Here is a 25583-nt window from a genome sequence, read left to right on the forward strand (position 1 = left end):
AAGATCAGGAGAAAGACGCCATCTCAGAGAAACATCCAGGCGACTCAGAAAGTTCTCATATAGCTGACTTAATCAGGATTTGATAACGCATGTTAAAGAAAAAAGAAATAAAACGCCACACATAGTCAAAGAATACGTGACAGCGAGGGACGTATCAGAGCCGGAGCGTTGGCTTGACGATCAAAAAAAAACGCAGCACGCAATGATGAAAATGACACATACATGGATGATCTGGACTCACTGGATTATAATACCACAGAGGTTAACAGAGGAAAGGAATTGTAATCGAATTCACAAAAGTGATTAAAAAAAAATAAAAAATTGTGCCTCGCACTTTTAAAAAGCAAGGAGGCAAGAAAGGATGGAAAGTTCATCTAAAAAAAACCACACTTTTCCTTAGAAATGAGAGAGCAACTGATGTAGGAAGGCAAACCGCTTCATAAAGAAGACACATGGATGAAGACTCCTGATATCATCACACCCTGAGGTAAGACGAGAGAGAAATCACACAGCGTCGTGATTAAAACTCGGATTATGAGCTTTATGGTCGGAGAAGACGCGACTATTGATATCGCAAAGCTTCGTGATACCAAAATAAAAGAGAGGCCTTTTATAAATCCTAAGGTGATGTCAGTGCACATGTCTTTCACACACACACACATATATACAAACCCTAAAAAAATGAAGGCTAGGACTTAAGAGCCCAATTAAATGCTTTCTTTAGGGAGTGATGGTGGGAGGGAGGGTGGTCTTCCCGGGCCGTGAGCCCTGGGCTACATCCTCTAATTAGACAGAGGCAGGGAGGATCTCTGCCTGTCACTGGAAGGGAGATGAAGTCCGCAGGGCTCCGAAACACACTCGCGTCCCGCCACAACACAACACACTCCTGCTGTAAAAGAATGCGCATTAGCTACTTTACTGCAACATTATAGCAAGAAATCTGCTGAGGACTTTCCAAACCCACTAATGAAGTGTATCTCTAAACTAAATCTGGGTTAATACTGGATGACTGTTTTGCTGAGAGAAATTGAACATCGTAAAAGAATTCTTTGGCCACGAGTTAAGATTTGCGGTTTTTAATGTAACATGGGACCAAAGAAAGACAAGTTCTGACCGATTTTTCCATCGAAATCTCAATGCTGCTACGATGGCTAGGGTCAGGGTTTGAATCGACCGATAAGAGGACGGCAAAGGATTACGCGAACCTTACGGCACAACAATACCAGATTTGAAACGTAAACAAAAACAAGCGAACGAACCGAAAAATATATCCTTATTATATCCCCTAAAGCTCGCTTTGAAGGATTTTTTTCGGAGGTCTATCATTAGAGGATCGTCATCGTAAAATCTGACACGGAGAACATGTGATCATATCGCGTGCTTATAGATTTCATCCCAGATATGTAATATGTATTGAGATCTTTTCATGCAGTGCGACGAATTCTAATCGTAAAGACGTCAAGTATATCACATGACCATGTCGGAGACGGAACCACGGTCACATTTTGTCGAATGCCACTGAAAGGCGTTACACTTTCCTCTACGTTTATAACCTAACCTACGTCTGGAGAAACAACAACACTGCCTAATTTTAACGACTAAAACAGTTTCGGTCTCTTTTCACGCTAACACAGGTGAGGAAACAATCGCCGATTCGTTCAATTTCTGATTCACTCTGTTCGGTTCGATACGTTTCCTTTCATTAACGACTGTTTATCAGTCTCTCTAGGATTTTTGCGATAGCAGAAAATGAAAGCAAAATCAAGGAAACGCCGCAATGTTCGGAGGAGCTTGCAATTTTTCTAAATTACCGCAGATTTTCCACAGGTTCGGGCCGAGACGCTCTACCACGATTGGCGGCTGTGGCTCAGGTGGTAGAGCGGGTTATCCACTGATCGTAGCGTTGGCGGTTCGATTCCCGGAATACGTGACTACACATGCCGAAGTGTCCTCGGGGAAGACACTGAACCCCACGCTGCTCCCGATGGCAAGCTAGTGCCTTGAATGGCAGCTCTGCTAAAGCGCTTTGGAACTGCTAAGGTTAAAAAAGCGCTATGTAAGTGCAGACCATTTACCACGTGACGTGCATTCAGCTAAAGCCCACTTCGATTCACATGCGTCGAACATTCGTACAGCTAAAAATGTCTCGTTTACCAACAAAGACCGCGCAAAACTATTTTGCGCAGCTGCGATTTCGCCAGTTCAAGTAGTTTTCCGGCAAAAACGCACATTTTGCAAAAAAGCTGCAGCAAAATCGGATCACAAACTGAACTGATGTCCATTATTGGCAGAAAAACTTGTCTTTTATCAGCCACAGCAACATGCTGATCAAGTACATGTAGACGTTAGAAGGGCACCAATTATTTATGCTTCGGTTGATTTATTTTGTGTGCACAAAACACCAAAATTAACCTAATCAACAAGCAATCACACATTGAGCTTCCCTGGGGCTTTAAATGTTCTTATTTGATTGATTAATCAACTGATTTAAATGCTTTAACAACATCACAACCTAATGCAGTCATTCCAATAAGGCGACGCTGATTTGAATAAAATCGAGAACGACTCAGACAGACCGTATGAATTAATCACAATTACTGCAGTCTGAATCAGAAAGAACTTCAAAGAACCTCCGAGGGTAATTCTGATTACTAACACGGGCTGTTCTTCCCAAATCACGATGCCGCGTGTTCTTCCTAAATCCTACGCTTTGTGAAACGAGGGATGCCTCTGGCACTTGAAAAATTAACTGTTAATTTGCCATTCCCTCAAGAAAGTTTAGGAAAAGTTGACGGGATGTAGCACAGAAGTGTCAGAGATCAAAAAAAGGTGATCGGATTTCTCAGCTGAGCGCGCGGCACCGCCGTTTGTTTGGATTGAACATCCCCGAGCGCGCAGACGAGACGGAAGAGAGAGAACAAGAGAAAGCTCAAAGGCTTCGGGGAGTTTTTGTCACGTCTCCCTCTAGACGACGTGTTTGCATACGCACATCAGACCCGGCAAGACGCGGGAACAAAGACAGGAGTCTTGGTGGACGCGCACGCGTTACACACACATGTACACATGCAAACGTACAGAATTCTCACAGGAGCGAAGAGTGTGTGAGCCTGTCTAATTCTAATCTACCTGAGTAAGTGGAACATCGCTACGGTGTTACGCCGGAGCTCCTCCTCGCAGCGCGGCTTTCTAAACATCGCTGCTTTCTTCATGTGGATCAGGTGGTAGAGCGGGTCGTCCACTAATCGTAGGGTTGGCGGTTCGATTCCCGGTCCACGTGACTCCACATCTCGAAGTGTCCTTGGGCGAGACACTGAACCCCAAGTTGCTCCAAGCTAGCACCTTGCGTAGCAGCTCAGCTACCATTGGTGTGTGTGTGAATGAGACCCCGTGTAAAGCACTTTGGAACCGCTAAGGCTAAAAAAAGTGCTATATAAATGCAGACCATTTGTTTAACGTGCTTCAGGGTTATTCTACGAAAATTAGCAATGGTACAGTTCTACATAAGCAGCGATTGGTGATAGGAACGATTGGTGACTTTTCAGTCTGTACAGGATTTCGCTCATGTTCCACGCACGTGAAACAGCGAAGCGGGTTTTACCCGTCACGATGATGTCACACGATGCGTCTCGGCCCAAATCCGCGGTAATTGTCATAGATTTTGCATTGGTCTCTGCGATCTGGAAAATCACCCAATCCTGGAGGGAGTGACTTTTAATGCTTAGCAATGAATGATTATTTCATGGCAACAAACAAAACAATTCAAAATGGTTCTATTTTGTCTCGCACTGGCGCTTTTCTGTACGGACTCGGAAGAGATGCAGGGAGACTAAAAGCACACTTCTCGGTCAATTCGTCTTTAAACGTTCTGAACGCATTTCCGTCCTTCTTCGCTTTTTAAATCGGTCCATGTTGTCGGTTCAATAATCAGACCGCAAATCTGTGAAAATCTGTGAAAACTCGTTCGGTTCGGATCGAACAGATCATCTTGAGTTCTATTCGATTCAATTCAATTTGATTTGTATAGCGCTTTTAGCGACGGACATTGTCTCAAAGCAGCTTTACAGAAAAATATAAACACAGGATACAAATTTTAAGTGTGTGAATTTATCCCTATTGAGAGAGAAACGGTGGTGACGGTGGTGAGGAAAAACTCCCTAAGATGATATGAGGAAGAAACCTTGAGAGGAACCGGACTCAGAAGGGAACCCGTCCTCATCTGGGTCACAACGGATAGTGTGAACGTAAAAGAAAGTTCATTATGGTTTGTACATGAAGTCTGTTTGTTGAACAAGTCCACTGTTCTAGTTCAACCAGTTCAGTCTGATTACTTTTGATTGTGGGCAGTGGTGGCTCAATGATGAAAGGCTCTGGGTTATCGATCAGAAGGTTTTGAGCAAGACCCTTAACCCTACCTGCTCCAGGGGCACTGTATCATGGCTGACGCTGTGTTCTGACCCCAGCGTCCTAACACGCTAGTGATATGTGAAGAAAAAAAAAAAGTCATTGTACTGCAATATACAGTATATGTCAATAATAAAGGCTGAAAAAAATAAGCAATGTCTTAATTTTTTGTTTGCTTGGGTTCTTTTTTTTATTAGTTATTTTTAGAAAGGTTGCCAGGTTCAGATCCTGCAATATGAAACAAACAAACACAAAAAAAAGCCTTTTTTTGGTTTTCAGGGAGAAAAACAAGTTAACGTTTGTACGTATTTTTGTTTTGCAATCAATATATCTGAAAAAAAAAAAAAAACTGACGTTATATACGAAACCTGGCAACCATGTTAAGGGAAAAAATGGGGAAAATGTTTGCGTGCCCTCCACTAATATTGGCACCCTTGGTAAATTTGAGCAAAGAAGGCTGTGAGAATTTCAATGTGTGTCCCACAATTATTGGCAACCCTATGAATTCATATGGGAAAAATATACAAGTATATTCCCATTGATATTTTACTTATTATTTTTTTTTTTTCTACAGCTGGGTGATTAGGAACAGGAAATTGTTCAAACATGACTTCCTGTTTCACAGGGGTATAAATATGAGGTAACACATAGGCCAAATTCCCTTAGTCATTCATAACAATGGGTAAGAGCGAGGAATGTAGCTGTGATGTGCGGCAAAAGGTTGTTGAGCTTCACACAATGGGAAGTGTCTATAAGAAAATAGCACAAGCGTTGAAGATGCACATTTCCACCATCAGGGCAATAATTAAGAAGTTTCCGTCAACTGGAAATGTTATGAATCGACCTGGAATTGGACGTGTGTCTATATCGTCTCAACGCACTGTGAAGAGGATGGGTCGAGTGGCCAAAAAATCTCCAAGGATCACAGCTGGAGAATTGCAGAAGTTAGTTGCGTCTTGGGGTCAGAACGTCTCCAAAACTACAATCTGAAGTCACCTCCATCACCACAAGTTGTTTGGAAGGGTTTCAAGAAAAAAGCCTCTACTCTCATCCAAAAACAAACTCATACAAGCATTCATTAGTGCAGTGGTATAAAAATAAAGTCCCTTGTCATCCTCAGGCCACGCATTAAGACCTTGAGTAGGAGCTCAAGGGTTCCCTTTTGAGTCTAGTTCTTCTAGAGACGTCATCTCAGGGAGTTTTAGCTTCTTCGTTAGGGATCTACCTCTACATCGGGATCTCTGTAAAGCTGCTTTGTGACAATGCCTTTTGTTAAAGGCACAGTGAACTAAATGGAATAACAATAAGGGAGGTTTAAAAAGGAACTGTAATTAAGGTGAGGGTCGTGCAGTCACCCAGCCGCTGGAACTCAAAAAGCCAACATGCCTTTCTTTGCTTTTTTTCCTTCGCTTGGCATCTGAGCAGTCGTTCCCACACTGCAACAAGTGGATGTTCTAATGAGGCGTGAAGTCAGCATATTACGAGTAGTGTTTAAAAACAGAAGGCGTGAAGAGTAACGTCACTCGTTAGATGTTTGATAATGTCTCCTGGCCCACTCACAGTGCCAGTTTGTGAATGATAGGGGGGGGGGAGAAAAAAAAAATCGCATTCTAGATTCTAGTTTGTGTGTTTTTTAGAGCAGAACCAGCAGAGCCGAGTTATTTCCCTCACGTCAGTATTATATGAGTGCTACAAATCACAAATATGAAGTGTGTTACAGCAAAGGGAAAAGGCTGTTAAGATAAGGGTATGTGTCCACTTGCAAATATTGTTGCCACATACTGCCATCTCTGCTACTGGGCTTTTATATGACATTTTTATGGGCTTGGCTATTGTGGAAAGCTGCTAGACAATATTAAACTGCACTGAACTATATGATAAACAAGCTACTTAATTACTGATAGCTATTTTGTAATCCCATCCATTTACTTTTCATACCACTTATTCTAGGCCTGGAGCCTATCCCAGGGAACTCAGGGCACACCGACCCATCACGGGACACAACTGCACACATCACAGATAATTTGGAAATGCCAATCAACCTACAACACATGTCTTTGGACTGGGGGAGGAAACCAGAGTACCCAGAGGAAACCCCTGAAGCAGGGACTCTGCACACAAAGAGCAGAAGTGGGATTCGAGCCCCCAACCCCAGAGGTGAAAGGCAAACTATAGCAAGTACGGCTGTTTTACTTCATTATGATACACACAAGTCATCTACTCAGCTAGCTAGCTAGCTCAGAAAATGACTCCAGCAGTAGCAAGTCATCTAACGTACTTCCTGGAGTTCAGTAAAAACAAGTAACTCCAATATATGAAGGTCTCAAGACGCAAATTAGTATTCCCATTATGTCTTTTCTCACCTAACTGTCCAAATGTAATGCAGCATATGGGCTCGTTTGTGTAAAATTAAGCTCTCGTAAACTTTTGACAACCTACAGTACAGATTTCCACACGTATCCTGATTTGGCAAAGCTTTTCAGCTAGGCATGCCACATAACCCTAGCCTTAGCCTTGCTACCGTTGTGTGAACTGTTGAGAATTTGTTGGTCACACAGTCAATCACTCTTTAGGAACTTATTTAGCTATCAGAATATGCATTCTTGAGTATCTATGCTGTATTCACACAACATGTTTGGTCATTCCACCAGTAAAATGGGCTCAGAGCTGTCTTTAGGATATGGAGTATCTAGTTTCCCCATGAAACTAGAACTGTTGGGCTAAGACCAATTGATAGAGCAACTTATAAATACACATATAAGGGCTATAGATACACACAGTTAGACAAGGAATACCTGGGACTACTAATGACAAGGCGGGGTAACTAAAGGCCTACAGGTGACAGGGCGGAGCTATGACCAAACAAGGAAATGACTCAAATCTAATAATGGAATGTGAACTGAAACAATGACAATCAACGACAAGGAGTGATAACGCCGCCATGGTCACTATCAATCACCTCTGGTAAAACCTAAGAGTTCTCTGTCTGACAGGAAAATCTGAAGTCTGGTTGGTTCTGTTATTTTATAACCTGTTTGCAACTACAAGACAACCTGCAAAGCCACAATCACTGTGTAGGCTACAGTTCTTGCTCATAAGGTTCAGATATGGGCGAATAGAAAGTTATATAAATCTACAAATATAATCTCATGCATGATTTTATTGCGAGAACAGAGTGATTTGCGAATACGCTGTAATGAAATTGACTGCTGAGCTCAGACGGGGGGAAAAGGCAGCGAGAAAGAGAGCGAGAGAGAAGTCTATAAGAAGGTCTGCTTGAGAGAAAAGAGAACCGAGTGGTGAAATTGTTACTCAGGAGATGTTTGGCTTCTCAGTGAAAGACGACTAAAATCGTCATGAAACAGTGTAGAAGGAGGACTGGTATCCCTAGTATTTGGTTAACACAGATAATAACACACACACACACACACACGCCCTATCAAACACTAATCTAATAATGTTGTTATTCTGCAAACCTTCATTCTTTGCAGAATAACAACATTTTGGGCCCATTAAATGAGCACAGTGAGGTTCGAAGTGGAGCAGATGAGCGAGGTTCCAGCCAGTCAGAGACCACCATCTCCTCTGTTGGATCTCACACAGGCCCGAGAGTCAATCAATCACAGTGTGTGCGTGTGTTCCTGGGAGGCCTGATTAGTCCTCGGCTTTCCGATCATGCTCCTAGACAGGCCAGTGGAAATTGGCCGGCTCCTGGCAGGGAGCTACCTGTCACAGCTCATCGTCTCCTGCAATGAGCTCTCCTGCAAATGAATAAAATATCATTCCCCCCAGCACTCTCTCTCTCCATCCCTCTCTCTTTCCATCCCTCCCTCTCTCTCTCTCTATCCCTCCTTCTGTCTTGAGCTCAGCGGGACCCCGACCCTTGACCTCGCTGGCCAGAGAAAGCAAAGATAAGAAGATGTTGCCAGAAAGACAGTGGAAGAAGAGAGAATCTTGAACTAGCTGAAAGCAGCCCAGGCCTCTGACAGACCGAACTACGATTCAGCCGGATATACTGACATGTACGTGGCACATCTGACAAGATGTGAAATGATGCCTGATGCTCACAGTAGTCCACTGCATACTGCATCCGCAACAACACAACATATATATTGTTTAAAAAGATTGGACTGCCTCAAGGATGTATTATAAAAACTGGAGAGTTGTTAGAATTAGCCTCTATTTATTCTCTTAGAGTTTGCTTGTAAAATACAACCTGAGTCACAAATGCCATATGAATCTCTGCAGTAAAAACACTGATATATGCATTTGAATAATGCTGACTGCTTGATGGATCCTCAAATCAACAATTCCTCACAAATTAAAAGCATTTAAAAGCCATCAGATACGAAAATAAACCTGTCTTTTAATACTTTACATGACAAAATGTTGTTGTTGTTATTTCAGTCTCTATGTATTTGTTGTATTAATGTTTATTTATTTATTTGGTTCTACTATAATTAATTGTATTGCTGTAATGATTGTTTTTTTTTCATTTATTTATTATCTATTATCATTATAAATGTAATTCTACAGTGCAACATGCTTTCGCCAACATTTTATATTGTTTATCTACAGTTGACTGGGTACGCATCACTAGACAAACATTCAGGTGATGTGTAGTTTTTAATTAATGAATTAATTACATAAATTAAATCTCCTATATAATACCGAGATGCCATTGTATGCTTTATAAGGATGCTTAAAATGCAGTTGGCAGCATGGTAAATATAAAGTCATGAGGTTTTGTGGATTATATACAATATCTGAAACATGCGTGTGGGTGTATGTGTGTGTGTGTGTGTGTGTGTGTGTGTGTGTGATGCATCTACCCATGGGGCACAATCTGGGAACAATTTTCAGGTGAAATATAATAACAGTATTTCCCCGAGTGCAATGTGCTGCTTCTTTCATAACCTTCCCTGATCCAGAACAAAGATCCAGAGGTCTTTCATGTCTGCTCTTGTCTCGACAAAAAGCCTGGAAAACAACTAAAGCATACGTGAAACTCCACCAAGGGGAGACATGCATCCATCCCATTCCGAACATCGGAAAAACAAAACGGGGGGGTGGGGAGAAAAAAGTATTGAGAAACATCCCTCAGGTTAAAGAACGGTTGTTTACACCTAATCGTAACGTTTGTCTTGTGGAAAATGGTGAATGAAAAACAGGACTAGCTACACGATGCTCAGACTGAGGTTTCTTTATTTACCATCCCCATGACTGTGGGCCATGTCAGTATGTCAGGTTTGGTTTATTTTATCACCGTGGACTTATACCGAGTTTCCACATAATGATCGTCCTCACTTTTTTCTGGCCTAGAGCAGAGATAAGGGCGCTGCTGTCTGAATCGAAACCAACTGGAAATAATTACGAATAAAAGTAAAAGGGATGAAATGACAATGACGCAGTTTAGTCCTGTAGCTCGGAATCACTCTGCTGTAAATACTCTATTCTGTAAAAACAATACACGATACAATTAAAAAAAATAAAAATAAATCTGTTTATGATAATACACATCGATCCAATTCCCAAGAAAACGGTGCTTTCCCAGAGTTGTCACATGTCTCCTGTGTTTGTGGGCTACCGGAAATGAAAAGCTCTTATATTCTTAGTGTTGCCTTTGTCCAAGCGTTTGGACAAAACATTTCAACTTCCAAGGTTTAACTACAAGGTTAATGTACACTCACGGAACACTTAGGAACATCTGTACACCTACTCATTTATGCAATTACCTAATCGGCCAATCGTGTGGCACCAGTGCAGAGGCATAAAACCATGCAGATACGGGCCAGCAACTTTGGGAAATGCTCACATCAACCATCAGAATGGGGGGGGGGGGGGGGGGGGGGGGGGGGGGTGTGACCTCGGTGATTTTGACCATGGCGTGATTGTTGGTGCAAGACAGGCTACTTTAAGTCATTCTATAACTGCTGATCTCCTGGGATTTTCACACCGTTTAATACTGTCTCTAGAGTTTACACAGAATGGTGCAATAAAGAATAAACATCCCGCAAGCAGCAGTTCTGCAGATGCAAACACCTTGTTGATGAGCAAGTTCCTGAGCCAGAGCCATATCACTGTGCAGTTCTTGTTTGGTTTCTCACTGAACCTGAGTAAGGTTGAGTCTGCCCAGTACCTGGATGGGAGACCTCCTGGGGAAATATCAAGTGCTTAGAACAGTGCTTCATAAATATATGGAGTTAATATCATTATTCTAACAGAGAATGACCAGACTGGTTCGAGCTGACAGAAAGGCTACAGTGACTCAGATAAGCACTCTGTACATTTGTGGTGAGCAGAAAAGCAACTCAGAATCCACAACACGTCAAACCTTGAGGCAGATGGGCTGCAACAGGAGAACACCACGTCGGCTTCCATTCCTGTCAGCCAAGAACAGAAAGCTGAGGGTGCAGTCTGCACAGGCTCACAAAACTGGACAGTTGAAGACTGGAGAAACATAGCTTGGTCTGATGAATCTCGATTTCTTCTGATGCACACAGATGGTAGGGTCAGAATTTGGCACCAACAGCATGAATCCATGGACCCAACCTGCCTTGTGTCGACAGTCCAGGCTGGTGGAGGTGGTGTAATGGTGTGGGGAATGTTTTCTTGGCACACTTTGGGCCTGTTAAGACCAATAAATCATGACTTGAATGCCTCAGACTATCTGAGTATTGTTCCTGACTGTGTGCATCTCGAAATAGCCACAATTTACCCATCTTGTAACGGCTACTTCCTGCATGATAATGCACCGTGACAAAGAAAAAGTCATCTCAAACCGGTTTCATGAACATGACGATGAGTTCTTCAGTGGAATCCATGGCACAAAGAACTGAGGCTGTTTTGAGAGCAAAAGGAGGCTTTACCCAGTATGCTTGATGAGTGTGCATGACAAGTAATGGTGGTCAGGTCACCCTATTTCTTTCTATAATATCTCTAAATGATGTCATTAAGTTATAGTATGCAATCTTATTGTTAAATAGAAAGGTGTGTATTCACAAATCTAAGTTGGAACTATATTAGCATCCAGATCAGTCTGAAGGTTTTTGTTCGAATCTGCATTCACACTTTGGGACAACATGGCCGCCTCCAGAAACATTTCAGCGTTTATCTGTACAGCGAGGTAGAAAATCCCACATTGTCTTAAATCACATTAGCAGAGAGATATATCGCTGAAGACCTGGATGTTGTTTGAGGAAGATTTTAGATGAGCCATACTTTCATTACTAGTTACATTAGCCTCAAAGATATGGTGCAAAACTAAAGAAGGACCGAAATATGCCTCAACTGACTGAGGAATTGAATTTTACAACTGGAAATTGAATTTATCGTGGAGTTGTTCCTTTATATTTGTACAAAATACATTACCTTACATAAACGATGAGCAATAAGAGCTAATAGGGACCACTTAGGAAACCTAAAGCAAAAAAAACCCCCCAAAAAAACCATACACTAACAACTTTTTGAAAGAGTTGTCTCAAGTGAATTTTCTTTTCTTTCTATTTATTTATTTATTTAATTTTTTTTTACGAATTTACAACCGTGAGATCATCTTGAAGGCTGATCCATCGTCTTTCCCTTCTCCAGTCCACCTGTTTTAAACTGCCACGTTGAATAAAGTGTGTCATTTGTTAGCTGGTGCTAAAGTGACTCACCTGAAGCTCTGTTTGAAAGAAGAACTTCTGCGGACACTGCGTGCAGTCGTAGATCTTATCTTCCTGACCGTGAGCTGAGAAAATATGCTGCTGGAGCTTACTGGCCTGGACGAATACTGCGCAAAGTGAAAGACACAGAAGTGCAGAAAGGCTTTAAGTTGCTTTATTGTTCAACATGGAAAAACTGCAGTACAGACATGAGAGCTTGATCTTTTATGTCTTGGAAACTAAAATGTCTCGGTCTCATCAGAGCTAGACATGGATTCGAGTCTGTTTCTGTGCCTAATGAACGTCAACTTCACCATTATATCTGATTCACACCATGACCCCCATTAGCAGTAATCCAAAATTCTAATATCTCATATCAGATGCCTCTTATAACAAAAGGTTGGCTAATAAGCCCAAGCAGACTGCAGACCTGCTTTGAAGGGCATACATGAGATAATGAGAGACATGGACTGCATTTTGTGCCGCTTGGATGATGATCTTGTGTCCTGTTTTCGGCTTCCTGTTTCATTCAACACATCGCATTTGTTTCACATTTGCAGAATCCAATTATATACAGTGCAAGAGGAAAAGTTTGCACACCCTTAGGAAGACAAAGATAATGATGTTGTTTTTTCCCCCTCAAATTTCCTCAAAACAGCACATGCTGAGATAATAATAATAATAATAATAATAATAATAATAATAATAATAATAATACCATTTCCATTGTACAATTAATTACCTATTATTTTTCTGACGAGTTAACAATGCACCGACATTTAATTATCATTTCGTACTCAGTGAGTTGACCTCATACGAGTTGGTACCCGGTAAGACTCAAATAAAATGCTTTATTTTCCCACTTCTTTGATCTGAGGCCTTGATGTACACAGGGAGATTTAGACAGGGGATGTACGGATGTCAGTTACGAGGCCTCAGTTAAACGTTACACATTGCGTGCATGTACCGAAGACGTGTTGGTGGTAAAAACAGCAGAAAACCAAACTCAGAACTTGTAATCAAAATGAAATCGCTGTGAGACAACTAAATTTAGCGCCACTTAGGAAGCGGCGATGTGCTCCTGATTGCATCCCTGTTGCATGAAATAAAACAATTTTGCGTAACCCACATTCCCTGTACTGTGTGCCTGTATAGTGGGAGAAACTCTAAATGCAGCGTTCAAACAGAAAACACGCCAAATGCCAAAGCTGGAGAACGGGATCTGGGCCACTGCAAACGTCACGGCAGTCAGACGAGCCAGCGAGCGAGAGAGGCTTAAAATAAGCCTGGCATTTTAGCGCCAGCGTTTGGATCTTGGGCATCCTGGATGATGTTTTTCACAGTCATGATAGCAGGTGTGTGCTGATAAAGTGATATGACAGATCACGGTGATCACAATTTGATTATTTGGACGAAAACACGTCACACTGAACACAACAACATCCCTAAAAACAAAGCTGCTGTTGGGGAAATAAAGCATGCTGTACTGTATTCCTGAGATTCAGAAGCACGTCCCATTAATGAGTAATCCGAGTGAAATTGTTGTCGACTAAAAATACACACAAAAGCAGACACAAGACCAGGGACCATCTGGAGTGCCAGCAGCTGAATAACCCAGGGTTCTCGCCCTTCCCTCTTGGAAAACAATCTCAGATCTTTTCCGGACTTTTCCCCCGAAACTACGTGCAGTTTTCTTGCTATTTATTAAACGTCATTAACTGTAGCATCAAAACGAACGACATGAAATGTGATCTTGTGATCGTTAATACAGGGTGTATTCTAACCTTGCACCCAGTGTTCCTTAGATAGACCCCGGATCCAACGTGACTGTGACCCTGACCAGGATAAAGCGCTTACCGAAGCTTAATGAATGAATGAAACGTGATCCATTAAGACGGCTACAGAAATGACGCTACAGTACTGTATAAACACAATACATGTATAACCCTTGTGTTATGAATCTGTGTCAATTTGCCAAAAGAATATCCATTTACAGAATATCCATCCACTTCAAAACCTTTTTTCTACATTTTCCAGACTTTCCCGTCCTGCACATATCAGACGATAAATCAAGTGTTGTGTTTTACTTCCTGGAACATACAGTACGCTAACTCCTCTACTTCAAGAAAACGTAAAGATAGTTCACAAAAACGATGTAGGAATGTCTTTGTTTACATTTTTACAACAACAACAACAAAAAAAATCATGAAATACAGTCACATTTTGTCAAAAATGCTTGCTCGAGACTTCAGTGTGGGTTTTTGTTTGTTCGGCTTTCACAGACCACGAAACGGCAAAATAGTAAGTCAACAATGAGACAAAAATGACCGGTTTGTTTTGATTGTCAAACTGGCACAGGACAGTAGCTACAGTCATTAGCATAGCTTAATTGGATGGGTAAAACTAATTGGAGATAAGTAGACGAAGTGAGAAAAACAAGTTGGAAAACAAGTTTTGCTTTATATATATATATATATATATATATATATATATGTGTAGAGCGAGAGAGAGAGAGAGAGAGCGAGAGCGACAAAATGACAAAAGCCCCCATATCCCCATGGGTTAATCTTGCCTAGGATGTCTTCCTGCTAAGATGTTGTGTAAGGAGCCAGTTTAACAAACATGGTGGGAAGATGTCTAAAATCTTGCTTGCTAAATTGTGATTTCCTATGAAATGAATAAATGAATGCCACGCTTTGATCAGACTGTTGGATAATTACTTGCTGTAGCGAAACTCACACAAACCTAATCCATTCGGTCAGGATTAAACCTTTAAAAGCAATTTCATTCATATTTCTTGAGCTACATGCCAAAAAACAAAACAAAACAAAAAAAAAACAGTTGGGTTCAGGATGTCATTTTCATAACTATAAAATGAGAGGATTTTCTGGCAATTTATTACAAATTATATGCAATGAAGTGATATGAAATGATCATATATGTGCACATCTAGCTGATACTTCTGGTCAGTGCTAAGGCTTTATTAAACACTTTAGTCATCAGATCCTGAGACACTGAGGAGGGAAAAAAATGTGCGAAAAAAAAACCCCTGTCTATTAGCCTACGTCCTTAATTATACTGACAATATAAATATTCATGCAGACGCACTATTTATTTATGCGTAGCCTGAATACAGTCACCCCGACTTTGGGATGGCACTTAAAAATACATACTGTGCCTGTGTTCTTTTAATTAAGTCGGCACCAGTGGATGAATATGTGCGTGTTAGTGCGTGTTGGTGTGTGTTAGTAAATGCGGCCTAAATTCTCAAAGGAGTACTTCAAACGTGCTCTTCGTTATGCTAGACCCATGTGTCCATTCTGAAATGAGAGAGAAAAGGCGACGGACGGGGGAGGGGTCCGGTCTCTGAGGGACACGAATGTGGGGAAAGTTAGCATTCTGGGCTACATTTGAATATTTTACACTTGATAAACAACTTTTTTTTTTTTTCCTCTCTCCTTTATGTGGCACAAGGATGTTGACGGAGCATTGTGGGAGATTATGGAGAAGGATCCGGTCCGACTTTAGAGACGAGGTTTTACCTTTCCTCTCGGCGTGGCGAGGAACACTGCACTGTGCTGCTTTGTTATCGAATGGTGCCTGCTCGTGCTGTAACTCGATAGTGTGTGGAGAATTTGCTTTCTTTAAGGGTTGAAGAAGTGAGACAAAGTGCAGAAATCCCTCTTGACTTTCACCTCTGCTTCTGGTTTGTTTGTGCGAGTCCTCGCGGTCGAAATCACAAGGCGATCCGCGCCCGCCCTCCTTCTCCGTAGTGAGCACAGACACTTTTTCGCTGCGGGCTTCCTTACTTCTGATAGCTGTCAAATTTGCCCTGCGAGACTGGAGCTTCTGTCATCTTCCTGGGGCCTCTGGATCTCTCTTCAACTCCACTTTTCCCTCTTTCCCTTCCCCTCTCCTTTCTCTCATCCCCCATTTTTTTCCTCTTTACCTTTTTCTTGCTTTGTCTGCATTCCCCTCGCCCGTTCCCCTCATCTTCCCTTCAAATTCCTATAATTCATCAGATAGTTCAAGTAATTTAGTCCACTATAATCCTCCTCTCTCTCTCTATCCTTCGCCGTATTATCCTTCTGTTCTTATAAAACAATGAGGCTTCTACTAGCTGTAGTGCTCATGTATCGGGCTGTACGACTCACGTCCGACTCAAGTCAACGTGTCTTTTTTGTATTTACTTGGACTTGTCTCTGACTTAGTGGCATTTGTACTTGGACTTGTCTTGGTCTTGGACATTAGTCTCGCTAAATATAGTTTTAGTCTTGACAGAGTTTGTGAAAATAATGTACAGTTCCTATTGTTTGACAGGAAGTGCATTTTTTTCATTCTAGAAAACAACAATCATGATAAAAACTCAATGCACAAATGAAGCCACCAAGATAAATAAGGCTTGCTCTTGAAAAGCATACAATGGCTTTCATTTGGATTCCATCTTCATGTGGATTCAAACCACTTAACGCTCAGTCTTGACTTGATTTCAGGTAGTCTTGGACCTACCTTGGACTTTGGACAGTGGTGCTCTATTTACTTCTCAAATTTTGGGACTAGAAAAGCTAGAAAAGTCACATCTTCTGATTGTGAGATGTTTCATCTCTAAATTCCACTGTACAAACCCCAATACAGTCACAGAGAAGAAACGTAAGGCATGCCGCTTATTTTTTTGTCACAATTTCTGACAGACTTTCTCTCTGAATAAAAAGTTCAATCGCTTTCAATTTCAGGAACAATTTCAGGAACAAGAAGAATTTGCCTCGGGATTAACGGAGCCGGTGATGCATATTATTACCAAACCTTTATAGAAAATAAAGAAAGAGTCAAAGGTAGTGAATTTCAACGTCAATATATATACAGAGTATACGTTCTCTCGTACAGACTTGGAGCTTCTATACTGTACTCTAAAGACCTGCACTTCTCAGAAATAGTTTATGCCCAAGTCTCACCCTTACTTCAGTGGATAATCTCACCTACATACTGTCCTGTGCTCAGTCCAGAACTCATACTCATACTGAACATCCTTTCAACACATTCAGTACTTTACATTATGCACTTGTAGAAGAGTAATGATTTATAACCCCACTATCTGGTGTCTCTTTTCCCTTTTCAGTCTGGTTCCTCTCAAGGTTTCTTCCTCATGTCGTCTCAAGGGTTAGGGTTACCCTAACCCTTGTTCATTAGCGATCTAAATCTAAATCTGGATTTCTGTAGCTGCTTTGTGGCAATGTCTACTGTGAAAAGTGCTGGAAGAACTGAGATACACAGTAAAACAAGTGCATTCGTATGTGCTAACCTGTATGCCGTGAGATCGTACGCACGCAAGCTTCAGCTTTTGACGTTCGTTCTTAAAAAATACATTTAAAGTACATACATCTTGTCGCCATTGTTTAAGGTTGCGCTTTTCTCCGTATCGTCAAGGGATTCAAACCCCGACGATGCCACAGCCATCCTGGAAATCATTCTAGCGCCTTACAAATGAAGTGTGTTCACACAGAACCAGGCTTTCTGTGAGCGATTAGCACCCTAGCGTTCACAAACACGGCGTTTCTATGGAACGTTACATTGACGTGACTTTAGGAGTGTTGGACGGTGTTATACGATCTCCGCGGGTTCCGCGGGTTATCGGTGAGGAACTCGTTTGGTTCGGTGAAATGCGGCCCAGAATGCCGATGTTTAATACGTTGACATATTAGCATTTTCATGTTATTAATATATGATTTGAATTCACTTTTGTAACCACCTTAAAGGAGAGAAAAAAATGATTGAAAATAGATGATGTTTACTCAATAAAACTAATGAGCCAAGCAGGGGAAGAATTGTTCAGTTGGGCGTAGTGATGTTAATATTATTCATATCTCTACTGTACTGTAAATGTTCAACTCCTGGAGAATCTCTCTCTCTCTCTCTCTCTCCCATACACACACAGACATACACACACATGTCCATTCTTCAGTCCAATATGGCTGCCACTGGTTATCTCTAAAGTGTACTCACCTGATATTATCTGTTTCAGGTGCTATTCATTGATATTACTATTAATAAAGGTAGCTAATTCAGAGATGGAGATTATTAGGGGGCTGTGATAGATAAGGGCCAATGGGGCATTATGTTATCGCCAGGACACCGGGGTTATACCCCTACTCTTTTACGAGAAGTGTCCTGGGATTTTTAATGACCACAGAGAGTCAGGACCTCGCTTTAACGTCTCATCGGAAAGATGGTGCTGTTTTTACAGTATAGTGTCCCCGTCAATATACCGGAGCATTAGGACCCACACAGACCCCTGGGTGAGGGTGAGGGCCAGGTACTGGCCAGGCTCAACCCTGCTTAGCTTCAGTGGGGCGCCAGCCGAGAGCTGCAGGGTGATATGTCTCAGTACGGACCTCTAATATCTCACCGCTGTTCCTACATCAAATGATACACTGAACTACCAATAAATTATAAGTGATTTACCGATTAAAAGTAGAACATGAGATATTAAAGGTGCAGTCTGTAACAGTTAAACGTGTTTCTAGACCCGCACTAATCATAGCATTTCAAAGATACAGTCTAAAACTGATGATTGGTGATATCGTTGTGTAATGAATTTGACTAGCTTTGTCATTTCAGATTTCTGTTTGTAATATTTACAGCCCTGAAAATGGCATCAGGTCAAGTCCCTTTTCTCAAAAAGGCAACTCACATGGAATCCAAAAAAAAAAAAAAAAACGGGATTAGTTCAGACCTGTTTTTTTTTTTTTTTTTTTTTTTTTTTTTTTAACCAGCAAATTGCAATTCACCTCGCAGGCAGCAGAGGGCTCTAAACATTACATACTGCCCCTTTAAACATTCAGATGTGGAATTCTTAGCCTCTGAAAGCAATTGGACCGTTTGTATAGCATTTGAACAATGGAATTTGTTTTCGACAGCCCGGACACACACTATTTTATTATTTATTTACTTGAAGTCTTGATATAAAGACCTACGTAGTGCAGAAATCTGAATTGTAAGTCAGTACGTACATTTTTATTTTTAAAGCACTGCGCAAAGTGCTATACTGAAACATTTTAAAAGTATAATTCAAGATAATTCAATAAAATGTAATAATTCTAATTTAATGAGAAGCACGTTCTTCAAAGATTTCTGCTCTGAGAAGTTTTTTACCAGAAAAATATTTAGGCATTTATATATATATATATATATATACATATATATATTTAAAAAAAGATCTATACACTGTATTGACACATGTATAAATATGTTAATATCTCCATAAATATAGCACGGTTTAAGTAATTTCATGACTCTACTTCAACTCTGTTCATAGAGCATGTTTAATAAGTTCGATAAGTATCCAGTACATGTAATGAATTCAGGGCTTGTGAGCGATGTGATGGAATTTTACCCCACCATTTTGCACGAAACCCTGAGATGCATTTGAAATTCATATAAAGGCCTATTATTAATTATTAACCTAATATTTTAATGCTTTTTTTTTTTTTTTTTTTTGCAGGAACTGCAAAACCCTGACCAAACTGCTCCTGTATTCTATGCAGTAGACAGTGTGAGTCTGACAGTGTGTGAGTCTGACAGTGTGTGTTACACTGCCGTGAGGGATGTGCTGTAAGCAGTGTGCAAATGCGAGGCCTAAATATACGGCCGCTAAACAAGTGTGGAACGGGAAGTGGAGCGACGTGAAAGTAGCTTTGTCCACCGAGAAGAGTGATGAGGCTTAGCGGGAGCCGAGTGGCGAACGGCAGCTAAGAGCTTCGCAGATTTCATTATCCAGACAGTTAACCCTGCTGACACCGGAGCGGGGAGTGATCCTCACAGGATGGAGTGCGCCACGCTCCGAGACTGATGAGATCATTACCACCAACATCCACAATTAGCATGTCTCCCTCCCCCCCATCTCTCTCTCTCTCTCTCTCTCTCTCTCTCTCTCTCCACACACCCATCTCTTTGTCTCCTCCTCCAGTTTCAGTGATTCGTATTTAGATACACATTTTAACATGATCTTCAAGTTATACCACAGCACTGCTGGATTCTCAATTCTGATTGGTCGGCAGGTGTCCGAAGCAATATTTTATCAACATTAACACGCTTATTCGAATACATTATCACTTCTACATTAACATCACACACACACACAGTGACTTCTTTAATGGACTCTCTATATAATCCAAGGCTAATCACAAAGAAATAACATGTTGTTATTTACAAGAATTCTGTACGGTGCTATTTATTTAACTTTTTCGGAAGGAGTCTCAAGCGTGAGCGCTTTGTAACCGTCAGTAAGACAGAGGAGTTTGACGTCTGCGTTAATTTTATTTTATTATTAACTTCAAGAGAGACACAGAGAGAGAGAGAGAGAGAGAGAGAGAGAGAGGGAGAGAGAGAGATGGGGGGGTGAGGTTGGTTTACAGGAAATGAGTGTTTATGGGCTTTTATGATGTAAGACGATAACAGGAACTAATCTGTCTTTAAACATTAAAAGTAACAATAAATGGATAAAAAGAAGGTATAGTGAAAATTGTATAGGGAAACTGCTTAAGAGGAATAAAACGTTTCAGGATGTCCTATTATTATAGGACAATAATCGACTTCGGCGTGGTTGCAGCTGCTTTGTGTCAGTACGCAAAGTTTTCACGCGGTCTGAAGCCTCTGTGGATATTTCGTTCAACAACAAAAAAAAAAAAAAAATCATGACACGGTATGAAAGTATCTGTCAAATTTTTCCCTGCCCCTTGGACAATTTGACAAAGTTCTAGCATGCAGAACTTTATCATGAACCATTTCTCCAAAAGAAAAAGGACATAATGAATAGACGTGCTGTGTACAGTAGTGTGACACCGTGTTAATGTAGTGAAGTTCGTTACCGTAATGTTTAGTATCACTACGCCATCTCAACAGCGATAATCGTCACCGGGGTTAATGACGGTAACGCCCCCACACACACACACATATATACACACGCTTACCTGTGAAACAGACAGGACACTTGAAGGTTCCTCCCATGCCTTCGAAGCTGTGCTCGATCAGGTGACACTGCAGCTTCGCCGGCGAGTCGAAAGTCTGACTGCACAGCTTACATTCGTGGTTCAGCCCCTCTTCTGAGAGAAATGTGAACAGAAAATAACACGAAGAAAACAAACCGCGTCAGGACAACAGATTTAACGTCTCACTGCAGATACGAAATGAAGTCGTAACGGGATAATGCACAATGTATTTAAAAATTTGCAGTTTTTCATAATTCTTCCTTTTTTCTAATCTAGCCTACTAGGTTTAAATCTTATATTATCTTGTATTGTGGCAGTTGTATACGGTGTTTTAATATAAAAAAATATCAAAAGCTTTAGTTGTGGCCTCAGTGTTTAGTCTTTACCAGTGTTATTGTGGAGAGATGTGAATTGTTTGCCCAGCAGGGGGCGCACACCCTTAGCCTTTCCCAACACAGTTCTACTCTACACACAGAAACCCAACAGTGTCCTGACTCATCTTATAACAGAATTACGGGGATAATTAAGTTAATTTGTTTATACTGATTGAAAATGTCTGATAAAGTCGATTTCCATTCGAAAGGGTTCGACTTTGCGAAACGCCGACAAAGACGAGCGAAATAAAGCGCGGCGCAAAGCCGTCCTGTCGCCGACGCTCCTACTAACACGACACACAGTCACCGCACCATGTCAAACACTCTGAGAGACAATAAAGATGCTAGCCAGACTCTGAAACCTTTCACATGCGAAACGTTCGTCGACAAACACAATTCCACGTCATCAAATGGACTCGTCCGTTTCACTTCATCTGCATTGACGCACGTCATACATTACTACGTCACGTTAGCGGCCACGTTATCCTAAATCTCCAAGCGACGAAACACGACACTGGGCAGCACACGGGAGATTTTACTTGCCCGATAATCTCATAAGCATGTCCCAAGTAGCTAACATAACTTTACAGTCTTACTTTAACTGATAAGAAATCCTACATTGTGTGAAATCCAGCAAAATATGTTTAACCAAAAAAAGTTATTCGTCATTACACGTGCTGAAGAATATGTTCGCCCATGTCATAAAATCGAAAAGCACTCGGCGCTGAGAATTTAAACATTTAGAACGTTTTCATCAAACAACCGTTAATGAATATTGCTTTAGTTGCTTTATAATTATTCACAGAGCGGTTTTAGTTATAAACGACGAGCTCTACAACATAAAGCGCTAACATGTAGTGCTAAATTATTAATAAGATCTTTAAAGGAGGCGGTGGCGGCTTGGCGGTTAAGGCTCTGGGTTACTGATCAGAAGGTCGGGGGTTCAAGCCCCAGCACTGCCAAGCTGTCACTGTTGGGCCCTTGAGCAAGGCCCTTAACCCTCTCTGCCCCAGGGGGCGCTGTATCATGGCTGACCCTGCGCTCTGACCCCAGCTTCCTAACATGCTGGGGTATTCGAGGAAAAGAATTTCCCTGTGCTGTAATGTATACGTGGCCAATAAAGACTCATTATTAATATCATTATTAGAGTTTATAAAACGCATACGAGGCGTCATTAGCAACTTATAAACAGTTATTAACACAGTTATAAAGACGTACGTGTACAACGGCGCCATGAAAAAGTATGTTTAAGTACTGATCAACTCGATTCTACTGTGCTTTGTTAAACGGGAAGCTCCGCTTGCTACCAATTTGCCCGTCTTTTTTCGTGTTTAACATTGCGGAGTGATACGAGCACATGCTTTTGATTTCCTGAGTTTTAGAAGAAGTAATAGAACGTGCGATCAGTTCCCATTAGGCACAAATTGGACAGCCGGCAGGGGTCCTGTACTGCTTTAGGAACTTTTTTTTTTTTCCTTCTCACTAGCATACATAAAACGGTGTTGTGTTACAGAACAAAAAAAAAAAAAAAAAGGGCACGTCTTACACCATCCCGATGTTTTATTTTGACGCCGAGCGCGTGAATCGTTTTCAAATTCGCACGCGCCGACAGCGCCGACAGCTACGCAAATCCATCTTCGTACAGTCGCTTGTCTCACTCTTTGCCGTTAACGAATCACGATTAAAAAGCTGCGTGATTTATGTAAATGCCGGTTCATTACGGATTTCATGCCGCCTTCATGACTGCACCAGTCAGCTCCGAAATTATCGGCGCCCCTTTCTTGAAAATGAGCGCGCGTGCAACAAGTCGGATTCGGAGCCCGAACCTACAGTATATGACGCAGAATTTTATTTCTGAAACATTAAAAACAAACATTAGAAATGAGTCAAATAAATAAAATCCTGGCGAAGACCTTCTTGAAGAGCTGGTAGAGCTTAAGCTTATGTGATGCTGTAGATTTAAGACAGAGAATCTAAAAACAAACAAAAATTGAATGAAGTCAAATGAAAAGAAATCTCTACGTGCTATCGTCCATGAAAATGAGCACGTGTGCAGTGATATTTTGAACTTAAACCCATGATTCGCCGTCTAGTTTTATTTTAAGACAGACACACAAAGAATACAGGACTCAAAAATATAAATAAATACGTTTTTAAAAAATCGATGCGCTTCAAAATCCTCCACCGTGAAGTTCTCTTAATGACTTCTGGATGGCTTAAAGTGAAAATACTGATATCCATGAACACTATAATTCATCACATCGGGGCAAACTCCTTTGATATTCACTAATTTTGTAATTCTGTAGGTTATAAATAGATGAAGCGTCCCTGTGGAAGGACTAACATGGAGACCGCTCCTGTTTAAATGCCATTCATTCTCACCGCAATGTATTCGGTCTGAATTCCCGGTGCTTTCTGCTAAAAGATGTCTAGTCTTTCCTTCGGAAGTCTAAAGTTTATATCTCGGATTTTTTTTTCTTCCTTTTTTTCCCCGCAAGAGTTCGGATGCCGTTAGAAAAAGGAAAAGAAACAAAAAACAAAACGGAGAATAAATGTGAGCTGCCTTTACAATCAGGATGATAAGGTAAGTGAAATCATCCATGACTCATCCACTCTCTCACTCTCCACGGTCCGGCGCTTGCCATATGGGGCCAAATCAAGCCCAGACCCCTCAGGAACCAGCTGCGGCCCACCAAAGCACCCAGAGGACCGTTTAGCAGGACGGACCGTGATTCAGCGCTGGCAAGACAAGCGACCTGAGCAGCCCGACACCCAAAAAAGTGCCTGGGACAGATGGGTGTTTAGCATGAATGATTCTGTTACCAGAGACACCTGAACCAGCCTATATATATATATATATATATATATATATATATATATACATACACACACACACACAAACACAGTATACACACACACCAAACAATTACCACTGAGACTCCTAAAGAGTGAGAACGATCATTTAAAACACAATCCCGTCCTCCGCTGTGGTATTATTTTACGAATTTCGACTGTGTTTTTAAAGCATATTGATCCCATGCCCATTTGTCAAAGAGTCAAATTCCTAATAACTTCAACAAACTCTGCAAGCAAACTTCCTTTACTTTCAAAAAGTCCACAAGTAACAAAGCACCAGTGGGTCACACGATGGAAAATTCTCCGGAAAAAAAAAAAAAAAAAAAAAAAAAAAGAAAAAAAAAAAGGAAAAAAAAAGTCATCTGGCAGCATGTCTTGCTGTGCTTCGAACACAAGAGTATTAAAAGCAGACTGCCCGAGATGCTTATGAGAGAGACATACTGTCATCTCCGCTAGAGCTCTGAGCTCACTTCCATCCCAGAGTAGAAACTTCAAACCGGCGCAGCCAAACCACCAGCAGCCGTTCGTTTCAAAAGCAGGGGGGAAAAAATGTCTTTCTGTTCAGCCATTTTGTACTCAGTGGGATGCAACTTTCAGGAAGAGTTTTGTTGGAGGAGCAGCCGCTGATGATTGTTCAGTGTTCACTGGACTCAGACATAATGTTAAATAATTACGGGTCGATACTCATAATGAGAATGAGAAACGAGACGTTTCGGTGATATACTGTAAGTCCATTATTCACGGAGATACAATTAGGGGTTAAAAATCGCAGAATGAAGTCTACAATATAAAGCGTATTATTGTCATTATTATTACTATTAGTAGTAGTCTTTTTTTCTCTCTCTCTCTGGCTCACTTGTATAAATAACCTGGAAAAGAACACACTAAAAAAAAATAACGTATTAAGCCATGGCCTCTGAGTGGCTGAGAAAATCCGTTTGGAAAACGGACTCTATAGGCCATTGTAGATTCTGGGGGCGGGGCTTTGTGAATATGAGTGGGAATGGCACTTAAGGAGGAGAATAAAAAACTCTTTAAATCAAACCCACCTACTTAACCGTTAATCTTATCAGACGCACCTTTAAGGCGATGATCGGATATGATTTGGTGGTAGTATTGAATCTGCTGTGATGCAAAATGATTCGATTTAGCAACCTTCAATTAATATGCGACCAAATCTGTCGAGAATCTGGGCTAGTACTATGAATGATGACGTAGAGAATAGACTGCACAGGTCTATTAAATTGTTTAAACGTCAGTCTAAAAACTGTGCTTATAATTGTTTTATAATCGGATTTATCATCGTCGCCTCATTTCATTTC

The 25583-nt window shown here is 41.1% G+C and overlaps 1 protein-coding gene across 9 annotated transcripts in view; it reads right to left on the bottom strand.

Annotated features, from left to right (window-relative positions):
- Positions 1 to 25583, bottom strand: part of LOC108267310 (zinc finger protein 521) — a 136575-nt gene that overhangs the window by 12874 nt on the left and 98118 nt on the right. For 6 of the 9 annotated variants that reach the window (XM_053681572.1, XM_053681574.1, XM_053681573.1 and 3 more), the window contains 2 exons: positions 21014 to 21145; positions 12060 to 12175 (listed from right to left, as the gene is read on the bottom strand). In XM_053681572.1, the coding sequence (XP_053537547.1) occupies positions 12060 to 12175; positions 21014 to 21145 (248 nt within the window). The remainder of the gene's footprint in view (positions 1 to 12059; positions 12176 to 21013; positions 21146 to 25583) is intronic. The other 3 variants (XM_017471323.3, XM_017471321.3, XM_047156495.2) reach the window with 2 other exon arrangements.

Source organism: Ictalurus punctatus, chromosome 7 (genome assembly GCF_001660625.3).
Source record: "Ictalurus punctatus breed USDA103 chromosome 7, Coco_2.0, whole genome shotgun sequence".
NCBI lineage: Eukaryota > Metazoa > Chordata > Actinopteri > Siluriformes > Ictaluridae > Ictalurus > Ictalurus punctatus.